General features: G+C 49.2%; 1 protein-coding gene across 1 annotated transcript in view; it reads right to left on the bottom strand.

The window, feature by feature from the left end:
* LOC142487670 (1-aminocyclopropane-1-carboxylate synthase-like protein 1) overlaps nucleotides 1-13,424 on the bottom strand; it is a 79,414-nt gene that overhangs the window by 23,348 nt on the left and 42,642 nt on the right. The window contains exons 9-10 of the mRNA XM_075587360.1: nucleotides 5,537-5,623; nucleotides 3,770-3,815 (exon numbers count right to left, since the gene is read on the bottom strand). Of these exons, the coding sequence (XP_075443475.1) occupies nucleotides 3,770-3,815; nucleotides 5,537-5,623 (133 nt within the window). The remainder of the gene's footprint in view (nucleotides 1-3,769; nucleotides 3,816-5,536; nucleotides 5,624-13,424) is intronic.

The raw sequence follows: 13,424 nt of genomic DNA, 5'->3' as shown, positions 1-13,424 counted from the left end.
CAACGCAAGATGGCGGCGAGTCCAGCGAGATGGCCGTGTCCTCGTGGCCAAGCAGCTGTACCAGGTCGCCTGGGTCCGGGAAGAGCCAGCAGGCCCTGCGGAAGCCTGGGAACACGGAAACGGGTGAACCGGAGTGCCAGTCCGATGGTACCGGGCAAGGTAGCGAGAAGTTGCGGGTCGTAGTCCCGCGTATGCCGGCAATGTTTCCCTATGCTCAACCCCCGGCCATAGTTAAAACCCCTGCCCCTGTCACTTTTTCCTATGGGTCCCAGTCTAGCCAAGGGTTGTCTGGGGAGTCCCGAGCCACTTTTGAAGAATGGACTGGGGAAAATCTGGACTGGGGTGACTATTTTGCCTACGATGAGGGATTGGGGAGGGAAATAGCTATGCAAAGAAGGGTATACTGCACTAATGATGACAATCGTACTGTTACTGTGGGGTGTGATCCTAAGAGCCTTGGGTCAAATTTTGGGCCCCCTGGGACATTGGGAGTTTCGTCTGGGAATTTGGGTAATGTTGCTCATATTGCGCCTATTGCCCGGGGAACCCCCTATGTGCCTCCAGTGTCGGCAAGAGTTGTCAGGGATCGCAAAAAGTGGTTACTTTATTTTCACCATCCATGGGAGGGAGAAAGTAAGTTCGAAATGGGTACCCTTGATGAAGATAGGGAATATGGCACTGATGAAGAGGAAGGATCAGGAGAAGAAAATTGGGATCCTGGCGGGTTAGATGAGAAGTGGTGTAGTCAAGAGGGGATAGTCTACATCTCCAGGAGATGCTTTGGGGAAATGTATGGGCATGATCCTCTCAGTCCACTAGCATCCAAGCCAGAGTTATGGGCTGATTGTGGGTGTCCAGTATGTCACCTAGAGTGTTACAGCATTGCTGCTCTAAACCCAGTGGACCATGCTGTGCGCAAGCCACCTTAAGAGGGTATGGTAGTACCAGTAATGGATACTCCAGCATGGAGTAATCCTAGTTGTTACACATCTAAAGTTAGGATGTATCTGTTATTGTGTTATGAAAAGATATGTACTGTAATAATGTGTTATGTTTTGCAGTGCTACCTGAAGGAAGGTTCCGCAAATTTAGATCCCAGCCGGGCCGTTGGGGTTCCACCAGGGGGAGAATGTAGCCATGTGTAAGATTGTTGTACATATCTCTTTCTCATGCTGGCAGTAAACCTGGTAAGTATGCAGGATTGCCAGCAACAATCAATGGAGGTTTGCCCTCAAACCCTGGTGAGGTGTCATATGTCCCCAAAGGAAGTGACAACATGCATTGTGCCCACACTTAGAGGTACAGAGCAGGTTTGTTCTCTGGGGGGTGATATAAGACACAGAACTGCCTAAAGTTAGAAGTCAGTTTCCTGTTGTTGTGCTGCCTCTGTTCAGTGAGAGGCACGTGAAGGTTTGCAACAGTGTTGCAGTGTCTCCTGCTAGCTGTGAGTCAGTAAGCAGATGCAGCAGAGTTAGAGGAGCTGACAGAGTTAGAGCAGCTCAAGAGAGAGACAGAGCAGCTTAAGAGAGTAGAGGTGGAAAGCAGATCTATTAGGGAGAAGGGACCTTCCTAATGGAGTGCTGCACAGAGATGAGTGGCTGAGCTGTTATCTGTGAGGGGCAGCTTGCCCATACCATGCAAATAAAGATGCCCTTGTTAAAGATACCCCCACTGTGTGAGTGTGAGCTTACTCAACAGTGGATGGCACCAAGAAGGAGTTCCTCACCAGGACCATCTCCCTGCGGAAGCACAGATCCTGATGAGGTGGAGGCGCTGCACATGAAGTAAGTTGGACTCGCACCCACTACCTCAGCTACCTGTCCTGATGACATCCCCTAATACCATCAAGCGGGAGACTCAGGAGTCCTGTTACTTGCAGGTGCACCACCATACACGATCAAGTAATGGGGACCGGTTAGACCACATGGGCCAATGTGAGATTGGGCGGGTCAGACAGGAGGGATACACCCGTTACATATATATATATGTAAGGGGGTCACCCCCGGTTCCCCTGATCTTCCTTTGCCCCCTGCCTTACCCCTGTGGCAGTGGGGGAAGGGGACGGCGACTTCTCCCGGAGGGCACCGCCATCTTGGTTGCGGCGCGAGGTTCACGCAAGGCACAGAGGTTGGCCAGGGTAGCGGTGGCCATCGCCAGTGTGCCGGAGCTCTGGGAGGTTGCGCAGGCACAGTTAAGCGTAGCGGCGGCCATTACAGTGTCGCACATGCGCAGAAAAGATCGCGCACGCGGTCCCCATAGGAAAGAGCTGTGCCAAGGACTACAATTCCCAGCAGCCTCTGGGGACTGCACTTTCACCCTGGTCACAGGCAGCATTGAAGCCAATAGAGCTAGCAGATTCTCATGCTGCAGAGTTGCAACAATGTTGTGTGCAGACAGGGTTTTTGTCAGTTGGATCCAGGAAGAGATTGGGGAAGGTAGTGTGCACAGAGCAGGGCTCTGCTGTACTAGGCCAGAGAAAAACCAGGCCCCAGGTAGGCCCCACTCCCCACTAGGTTAGTGGGTAAGTTCATAGGGAAGGCCCCTAGGTTAGGGACCCTGCCCTTAGGTGCGTATGAGGTGCAGCCTTGTCAGTGTCACGGCTGTCAGTGCTGTGAGTGCTGACAAGAAGGCATAGTGTGTGTGCAGCCCTTTGCTGCAGGTACCAAGCAGGTTGCAGTGCGTTGCTGCAGGAGTTGGGAGTAGTAGGTAGGAGTTAATCAGAGGGGACCCGGGTGGTACGGGAGAAGTAGTGTGGGTGCAGGGGGTCAGTGACCCACCTGCATAGGACAGGCTACCCCGTAGGCCCCTATGAGTTTCCCCTGAAGAAATGTAAGGTTGCTGTGCTGTAGGGACGGCCTATAGTAGCAGCGAGCATCACCTTAGTTCACAGAGTCAGTTAGGGACTGAGCAGACGCTGCGCATCCGTTCAGAAGGTTGGGCGCAGACCTCCGCTGCCGCTGCAGAGGCTTTCCGCGTGGGATCGTCCTTGATGGTGGTTCCGGTGTTCTTCTGTCATCGGATCCTTTGTGAAGCCCGTTGCAGGCTCTTATCGAGGAGTGCACCAACGATCCTATTAGCTTCACTAGTGACTGCGCAGTCACACATATCCTCTCTCTGTAAGAGTGCGGGACATTTTGTGGGGATTATTGGACACGGGGTGGGATCACCCGGTGTAGGTGGGAGCGTCCTGTGAGACGCCTTAGTTAGTGTCTCCTCTAGTGAGGGACACCTGTTGATCTGTTGCCTGTTATGCAAAGAGAGTATTATTGAAGTTGCCGTCAATGGTCAGTAAAGCCCTTTGCTATTTCCCATCCAGTGTGTGTGATTATTTGTATGTGTCCTGCGAGGAACAATTCCCGCTCTGCTGGGAACCATCGCAGGTGGAGGCGCTGCACCGAGTAAGTGGTTACTCATAATATACTTGCCCCAGGTTCCCCGTGGCGGAAGCTCAGCCCTCCTGTGAGCCTAACAGGTAAAGCACCACACCCGGTAACTGTAGGTTCTCCGCACGCACACTATATCTGCGATTTGGTGGGGGAATACCCGTTACATATATATATATATATATATATATATATATATATATATATATATATATATATATATATATATATATATATATATACTTTATATGACAAGTGTATACTCCATCATTGTTATATAAATATATTCAAGGGTGCTTGCTTGACGTTACCTATATTATCTATGCTCTGGTAGGAATTCAATACGTTTTTTAATACTTACATTAGAGGAGCAGATCTGAACTTACTTTGCCAGGTCCCCATATAAAATGTGTCCTCTCTGGGTCTGGTACACTGTATACAGAGGAAACATACATTAAAAAAACACAATGAATCCCCCTCTTACCTCACATTTCATTATTACAAAATCCAATAACTGGCTCCAGCGGAGTTTCACAGTCCTTGTGGCTATCACTTCACGATATTACAGTCATTAACGATACAGAGTTCCTTTACCATTAAGGCGCATAAAGTAGCCTAATTACTAGCCTTTGGATTTTGGTATTAACAAGTGCAATACTGTTCCCGTAAAAAAGAATCTTGAGAAAAACTCTGCAAGTTGAAATCCACTTACAAATATATATGGGCACATTAGCATATTGATGGACATGCTCTGCGGCCAATGGCTACGAGGCACAGAAAGGACTGAGACCATAGGACATTGAGAGTGTGACATCACGAGAGAAGAGTGGCAAGAGAGAGAGGCAGGGAGGAGCACGTGATCAGAGTGAGATCTGCTGACAGCAAGAGAGAAGGAGGACCTGTCCTGAGGAGCCGTTCCAGCATGGCAGAGCAGCTCATACCGGAGGTAACTGGAACAATCCCAGAGTGTACATCATACTGTATGTATAAAGGGGCTCACGTCACCATAGGGTCCCGAAGCAGTGAGTAGGCCACGTGGAACCCCATCAAGGGTATCACACCTACTACACTGCAGTATCCTTTTCAGTATAGACAGCTAACACTACTCTTTGCAAAGTAACAGGCCTGAACCGTTAAACACAAATATATCCCACACTAGCTCCAGCAATGTGCCGGCACCAACAGCGGCCTATTAGTTAGTATTTGGGCCACCGGGACTGAGTGAGAGACACAGTGGGACAATTGTGTAGCAGGGAACTTCATTATTCTCTCACTATAAGATGTAATAAGTATTGTCCAGTGTCCTCTGATTTTGAGGGCCCCTGAATGTGGTTATTATTGTGTTCTGCAAATATAAAGGACTGTTCTTCAAAATATACGTGTCACTCTGTATCTGACTCCAGCCTGGATTTTTGCCAGCTGATTAGTTTTTCTCATATACATGGGAGACAGTCAGGCTGAGGTTTCAAAAGCTTTAAACACTATTACCTACTCATCAGGCTATTGCTAACAAAACCGGTTGACTGATCCAAGGTTGAATAATGTCCTGAGCTCGTGGTGGCCGCAAACGCTTAATAAGGCCACAAACTGCCCCTCAGTGTGCAGACAGCATGGGTGGTACAGCTGTCAATAACTGCGGCAGCTTCCAAATTCACTCCTCACAATGCGTTGCTGCTGTGGATGTAAAGCCAATGGGGCAGCGACTTTGAAACCTCCCAGTTATTTACAGCTATACCACTCACACTAAGGTGAAGTTTGGGCCCTCACCAAGAGCGCTGTCCCCACACTGGCTCAGGAACCCACTATACTGCCTAGAATCTGATATTTTGGGGGGAAAACCCAGTGGGACTCACCTCACGAGCCCCTAGGTTTACCAAACCTCCTGTTGAGAATTTCTGCCCTTAGATAACTAATATTTGTATTAATGGTTTACAACCTACTGTAGCCCTTGAATCTCTCTGGGGATCTACCTGGGGTTAGAGAAGAATCCACTCTGCCCTCCTGCCCCTGGTTTGGATAGAAATTAGCCCAGTTATGTTAAGATCATGTGTTAGTAAAAGTTGGCATCAAAAAATGTTTTGTAAACTATAGAATACATTTCACTTTAATAATAATGTTTGGCATTAGTGCCACATTTAATACATAATACTTACTCATGGAAAGAAAGGACACTTGTAAAGGAGGTGTTGTTAAATACGGAGAGCATGTATATTTCATCTATAATCACATGCAGGTTGTATCTATGCATACAAAGAGAAATATAAAGTTTTGTTACTGTTCAGATGACACTTTTATTGTACCAGCATTTGTCCATGAAAGGTAATGCCACGTTTCCACTGGTAACTACAGGATGGGGATGTGTAACCTTAATAAAAATTCTCACCCGCACGTTTGAACAGTTGCTTGTATTGTTGCAAAATTCTTTACCAGTTGAACATGATGATAGTCTATTATTCCAATGATAAGTAAGATGGCGAATGGCACTGAACATTTACGTTTCAGTAGACATTGGGAATCTATATGATAGATAGTAGCTCCAGAGGGAGTTCTACAACATACACTACCACAGTCTTGTAACACCAGCAGTCTGGCAGGATATCTAAAATGACTTTTCAGGATTTTCAAAAAAATAACTTTATATTTTATTGGACAATGTCAGTGTCAGGTGTATGTCCTCTTTACACTCTAAGCCCCATAAAATATATGTTTCAGTCCTTGAAACTGACGTTTTTATTCATTTCAGTGGTGAATTTTTAAACCAGGTTAGGACAGATTAGAAATGATGATGATGATAATAATAATAACTTTATTTATAGAGCGCTTGTCTCCCAAATGGGACTCAAAGCACTTCAGTTACAAAAAGGGAAAAAGAAGAAAACATTTAAAGTTATAAATGAGACCAAACACACGGTTAGATACAGGAGAGGGTGGGATGGAACGGTATTGAAGCTATTAAATGGTTAAAGGAGGGCTCAGCAAAGCAATTAATATAGGAGAGGGCTAGTAGTAATGGCATTCTGTTGTCAGAGGAGCAGGAAAAGGATCCTGCATATAACTTTAATGTAGTTACAGAGTGCCAGGACAAGGATCAGACAGTGTAATTAGCTGTAGTGAGCAAGAGGCTCTGTTTCATGGCAGCACTGCTCCTCTGACCAGACAATGGAACTACAAGCTGCCCTCTGCTATATTATCTGCTCATCATGAGCATTCCTTTAGCCATTGTTATTGGCATTTGCCCATCAATCGAAGATTGGACCCGGTTACCTGATAACTAATCAGGGACATCTGCAGTTTCATATTCCTGCCTCATCTGATCTACAATCCTGCTAAATAACAGAGCTTTTTACCGATTAAAGTCAAAGAAGCTGGTCATGACTGCTTGATCACTGTACTGTTTCTGTAGATTTTATTTGTAATCTAGGCGCTTGAATATAGTCAGTATTACACCTATTTGCTATGTGTAACACCTCAGGCATTACAAATGAACCACAGGTGTTTACAGCATTATATAATTTAATTTATATATAAGTGCAAGCATAGAGGAAAAGTTCTTTTAACAACATCTCTGCAATAAGGTGAAATCTATTTGTTTGTACTTTGTTCTTGTTATGTTGTGTTTCAACGCTTTGTTCTACTCTACAATCTATAAAAAACACTTTATTCTACATACAGAACTAAACTCTACCTCATCTCCTCCTAGACATGAGCAGTCTTTTAGTTATCACCACCAAGGTATACGCGTATATATTATATACTAATAATTACCCGGTCATAAGTGGTGGTGCACACAGCAGGGGCCTTTTTGCCCCTCCTCTGGGGGTTCCCTCTGTATATTCCTACTATTCCCCTTAGTGCACCCACTAGACGTTACTTGAGCGATGGTTACCTGCCAGTTTTTTAGTATACACTTCATAAATGCCATATTATCAGTGCTTTCATATCTATGCTCTCCTTATTTATTTGCTTTAAAGCAACACTATATATGTAGCGGTCATGTAAAATGCCTACAGTCATCTCTCCTGCTGGCAGTAAGGCCTGGTAAGTGTGGGCATGCCAGCAGTAATTATGGAGGTTTCCCCTCACACCCTGGTGGGGTGCTCTGTGTATGGCTGGGACTGGTCACATGCTCTGACTCCATGGTTAGTGATGTCAGAGATGTGTCAGCCTCAGAAGCTTACATAAGGCACAGCACTGTGTTCTAAAGTTAGTTGCTGGAAAGTTCTACCTGAGTTGCTGAAAGAGTTGAGTCAGTTATGTTGTAATAACTCCATGGGAGGCTGTGTCCAGGGACCTGGCACAGGACAGTGATTCCTGCGGGAATAGTGAATCCCTGATCTAGGTGACATACCTAATTAAAGGGAGCACTGGCGAGATGAGCGGCTGAAGATACTCCTTGTGGAGGGCAGTTGCCCTGCCGTATCAATAAAGATGAGTTCAGCCAGAAACCCTCTCGTGTATCTATCAAGAATGAGTGTACAGAGAGGAGCACCACGGAGGAGTTCCTCGCCAGGATCATCCCCATGCGGACGCAGGGACCCTGGTGAGGTGGAGGCGCTGCACTGGAACTAGGTGAGACTCAGCACACTACCTCAGCTGCCTGTCTGACGGGTCCTCCCCACACACCATCATGCGGGAGACTCAGGAGTCCTGTAGCCAGCAGGTGCACCATATGACATATCCACACTGTAATGGGGTCCGGTTAGACCACAGGGGCCAATGTGAGATTGGGTGGGTCAGGCCGGGCCAGAAATACCGTTACATTTGGAGGCGAGCTGCTGAGATCAGATCCGTCAACAGGACAGGCTTTTAGCTAGGTCACTTGGAAACAGGGAGAGTGTCTGCTGCCACTTTGTGCTGAGTAGGGACGGACCTAGGGGTGGTCAGGGGGCTGACGGGATATTGTCAGTTCGCAGGGACAACCTAGGGGCCTGAAGGGAGTGAGGGGTCTGGAGCGGGCTATAGCTGACCGAGTCACCTTGAGGCAGTGCTAGTTGGTAGGATGCCAGAAGGGACAGCCTGTTAACTTGGTCAGGAGTCCTGGAGAGGGTCTGCGCTAGGCTGACCAAGACAGGTAGACGCCCCAAGTACTGCATGGCAGAGCCAGCCAGAGTACCTAGCCATTCCAGACACTCACCGTAGGGAGCACAGACTGGGAGGAAGGAGTCACAGCAGACACTGAGAGAGTGAGCCTAGCCTGAGGTAGTGCAACACTGGGTCACACCTAGATAAGGTACACATGTGGTGGTGCATCTGAGCTAATCTTTATTGTACCGGTGTGGTGGCTGCCCCGCAGAGTGGAGCCTCATGTACGACAACTGTTATGAGAGAGTGGAGGATCCGCGTGGCGCGGAGAACGTAAAATGGCGGACAGAGGCTGATGGGGAGGGCACCCGTGGCGTGCAACCCACTGAAGAGCAGACTGTCGCTGAATTGTCCTTAACGAGTTTGCTCTGGAGCGGAGCGAAGGCTATGGCTGCCCCGTTTTTATCCTGTATGGGACAGCGAGGGGCCACCCTTGAAGAGTGTGAAGAAATTGTTATAATTGGGGGAGAACCCCGTGAGGAGAGCAAACAGATGGACTTTGTGGGCTCAAAAGTCAACCAAAATGGCGGTTCCCGCTTGCTAGGGAAACCGCATGGGCCAGGCGCAGAAAAAATGGCTGCTGCAGGACTTGCACAGAGCTGGCCGGGAATGTCGCGAACAGCAGAGCCCCGCCCTGATGGGGGGCATGGCGCGAAAGCTATGGCTGCGCCGGGATGGACAGTGACTAATTCAGCCCCTGTGCTGAGTCAACCGTTGAGTTTATGGGACCCTCCCCTGATTTCTACCAGGGGGAGTGACTTTCAATTATGGCCTGTGGGGATGCACCCACTGGGCCCAGGGACTGATATCCAGACGGCGCCACTACAAAAAGTAGTTCCGGCCGTGGAAGAGCCGTGCAAAAAGGATGGTTATCTTGCACAGAGGGCGGCTGCCAGGAGAAGGCGGGAACTAGCCGCGGGAAAAGACCCCCACCCTTGTGGGGAAATTGGCGCGAAAACGCTAACCGCGCCCACCAGGACTGAGAGAGGTGCGGCCTTAATTAAGGGGCATGATATTCCCCTGTGGGACCCGCCCATTATTGCAACCCCTGGGGGCGGGTTCCAACTCTGTCAGAGAAGGGAGGAGCCGAAGCAGGGAGTGGCGGATCCAGCAACTTCCACCAGTCAGTTGCGAGGAACCACAGAGAAGGAGAAACCTGTACAGGAAGTGACTCCTGTACAAAGAATGGCCTGCTCCTCCACTGTGGGCACTATGGTATCCACCCAGCCCTACTCAGTGCCCGGCGGGGTGCTGGTGGTGAGGGTGGCCAATACTGAGACGGTGGTCGGGCTCTGCCTACAATGCGGGCTGCCCGGAGGTACTGTGAATACGATGGCACGTTGCCCTCATTGCGGGACTTTGTATCTGTGGCCTATGCCCACGTTCATCCCAATACAGCCTGCTGACCCCCCGGTGGATGTGACACGGCGCTCTGCTGAGTCCCCGGGCGCGCTGTGGATCAACCGCGCGAGTCCCGGAGACAGGGGACTGGAGCCGGTCAAGTCGGCTGGGTCACTGGCCATTGAGGCGGCTGGATTAAACCCCGCGACAGGGGCAAAGAGACTTTCACCCCGCCCCGCGACCCCTAGGTCGGGGCGAGGGGACTACTCTGATGAGGACCTCCATGAGCTGGCGGTAGCAAAAACGGAGCGGAAAAGACAGACGGGAAGAACGACGCCACGTGGGGTGAGTGACCGGACGTCCCCTGCAGATCGGCGATCCGACCGACGGAGTCCTGCCACCCCAGGACCTGGCGGAGATGGGAGAGAGACGCCTACACCCCTGCGGACGGGTAAGCCAAAAAGCCCTATCTCTTACCTGGTCACAACAGACGGCGAAGCGCTGGAAGGGCCGCGCCAGGCCCAACGCGCACGTGGAGGAACGGCATCACTTCCGGTGGCGACGGCGGAGCAACCGGATGTCGTCGTGGAAGAAGAGATCCCGCATGGGGGTCCAACGCGAGATGGCGACGCTTCCGGTTCCGGGGAGGACGTCACTTCCGGTGGCGACGGCGGAACCCAGGAAGGGGAAGCAGCGACGCTTCGGCGATTGGGGGAAGGTCCCCGACCGCTCGTATTGCCCAGAAGATGGAGAGACGATCTCAGGACTGAGGAGGGTGAGACATCATCCTTGGACCAGTCTACGGACAGCCAGGAGCGGGTCGTAACCCCGTGGGGTCCCGTCCCATGCCCCTATACTCAACCATATGCCCTAGCTAATGTCCCTACCCCTATCACACGGTCACCGGGTTCACCGCCCAGCTTGGAACTTGTGGACATACCTTTGGGGGGGGAGGAAGGACGGACTGGGGAAAGGCAGCTCAGTGGAGCTACGGAAGGCGATTCACGGGGAGGGGGAGAATTGAGGGTGGCGGATACAGCACCCCAACCAGTGGTAAAGGCCCCGGGCTCTTCGAGGTGGTCCAACTCGCGATCCACAAGGTCGTCAGGGGTATTTTCGTTTGATGACGACAGGGAACCAGGACCCAATCCATTTAAGGAGACCCGGTGGTGGGCCCCGTTATTTGAAGGGTACTCCGCGTGGATGGACCGTACTCGGTTCCTCATCCGGCGGGAGGACGTGGTAGATTTCTGGTGGAAAGAGGGAGAGTTTACACCCGAGCAGAGGGACAGGGAATTACAGGATAGGTGGTTCCAGCTGGAGCGTAGAGACATAGCGCCCATGGGTCCCGACACACTGTCAGATCCAGTAGATCATGATGAGCCCCTATCATGGATGTTACCTGGGAGGGCAGGTAATGCTGATCTGACCAGGGTCAGTAGGGCGGAGAGGGCTATAATAGTCAAATATAAAAAATCCCATGGGTTGGAGTATCCCTATGTTCCGGAGCCCCTGATGGATGAAATTGAGGACAATAGGGAAACGTGGCTCCGAGAAACTATAGAGCTGTATTTAGTCAATAGGGGGAGTGACATTGTAGGTAAGAAGGCGGAAGAAAGGATAGACACCCTGATGCGAGTGTGGAGCATAGGGAGAAATGTTCACAAACATAGGGTGACCTATGTGCCAGAGAGAGGATCACCTAGGCATTATTATGTGACGGTCCTGGATATGGGTAACCGGGAAGTGAGGAAACCTGACCCAGATCACTATTATTAAGGGGGTACTGAGACATTACGCGGGTTCGTGGCTGCTGGTCGGGGCGGGCTTGGCGGATGACTGTATTCATGTGTACTGTATTATGAGGAAATTTGTGTGATGTTAATTATGTTTTCCGTTACAGTGCTTCCTGGAAAGAGGTATACAAATTTAGGTCCCAGCGAGGACGATGGGATTCACCAGGGGGAGAATGTAGCGGTCATGTAAAATGCCTACAGTCATCTCTCCTGCTGGCAGTAAGGCCTGGTAAGTGTGGGCATGCCAGCAGTAATTATGGAGGTTTCCCCTCACACCCTGGTGGGGTGCTCTGTGTATGGCTGGGACTGGTCACATGCTCTGACTCCATGGTTAGTGATGTCAGAGATGTGTCAGCCTCAGAAGCTTACATAAGGCACAGCACTGTGTTCTAAAGTTAGTTGCTGGAAAGTTCTACCTGAGTTGCTGAAAGAGTTGAGTCAGTTATGTTGTAATAACTCCATGGGAGGCTGTGTCCAGGGACCTGGCACAGGACAGTGATTCCTGCGGGAATAGTGAATCCCTGATCTAGGTGACATACCTAATTAAAGGGAGCACTGGCGAGATGAGCGGCTGAAGATACTCCTTGTGGAGGGCAGTTGCCCTGCCGTATCAATAAAGATGAGTTCAGCCAGAAACCCTCTCGTGTATCTATCAAGAATGAGTGTACAGAGAGGAGCACCACGGAGGAGTTCCTCGCCAGGATCATCCCCATGCGGACGCAGGGACCCTGGTGAGGTGGAGGCGCTGCACTGGAACTAGGTGAGACTCAGCACACTACCTCAGCTGCCTGTCTGACGGGTCCTCCCCACACACCATCATGCGGGAGACTCAGGAGTCCTGTAGCCAGCAGGTGCACCATATGACATATCCACACTGTAATGGGGTCCGGTTAGACCACAGGGGCCAATGTGAGATTGGGTGGGTCAGGCCGGGCCAGAAATACCGTTACATATATATATAGTGTTGCTTTAAAAAAATAAAATAAGGAGAGCATAGAAATGAAAGCACTGATTATATATATATATATATATATATTTGACAACAGAATGCCATTACTACTAGCCCTCTCCTATATTAATTGCTTTGCTGAGCCCTCCTTTAGCCATTTAATAGCTTCAATACCGTTCCATCCCATCCTCTCCTGTATCTAACCGTGTGTTTGGTCTCATTTATAACCTTAAATGTTTTCTTCTTTTTCCCTTTTTGTAACTGAAGTGCTTTGAGTCCCATTTGGGAGACAAGCGCTCTATAGATAAAGTTATTATTATTATCATCATCATCATTTCTAATCTGTCCTAACCTGGTATATATATATGAAAACCAACACAGAGAAAAAAATCCCCAAAGTAGCACTCTAGCATACAAAAAATATCAAAATGTATTAATCACATACAGATATGAATCATTAAGTACTTCTGTGACCCCCCCTTTTGGCTTTTGTCATTGTTATCTGTCATGTACATGCCTCTCTGTGTGTGCTTTATCTACAGGCTCAGCCCACATTATGTGATTTTGCTGATATTATATGTATCTATCTTTACATTATCACCTCACACAGGGCAGGGGGCCTTATTTAGGTAGCCTCGACCGGCCGGTCAGAGTGTTTTTGAGGTAAGAATTCTCTTGCCTTTACACTTGCATGTTAAAGGGTTCATTCATTGTACATGCAGTGTAGCACTGCTTTCCAGCACACATCTCCACATCTCAGGTTCAGGTTCTGTCCCTCCTTATGATTTGAGTTATTTGTATGTATAAGCTCATTGTTGCTTCATTCCACTTATCTTAGAGGCTCAGCATTATTTCAGCTTTGAGGACACCACT

This window comes from Ascaphus truei, chromosome 2, assembly GCF_040206685.1.
Source record: "Ascaphus truei isolate aAscTru1 chromosome 2, aAscTru1.hap1, whole genome shotgun sequence".
Classification (NCBI taxonomy): Eukaryota; Metazoa; Chordata; class Amphibia; order Anura; family Ascaphidae; genus Ascaphus; species Ascaphus truei.
This window is presented reverse-complemented; position numbering and strand designations above follow the sequence as displayed.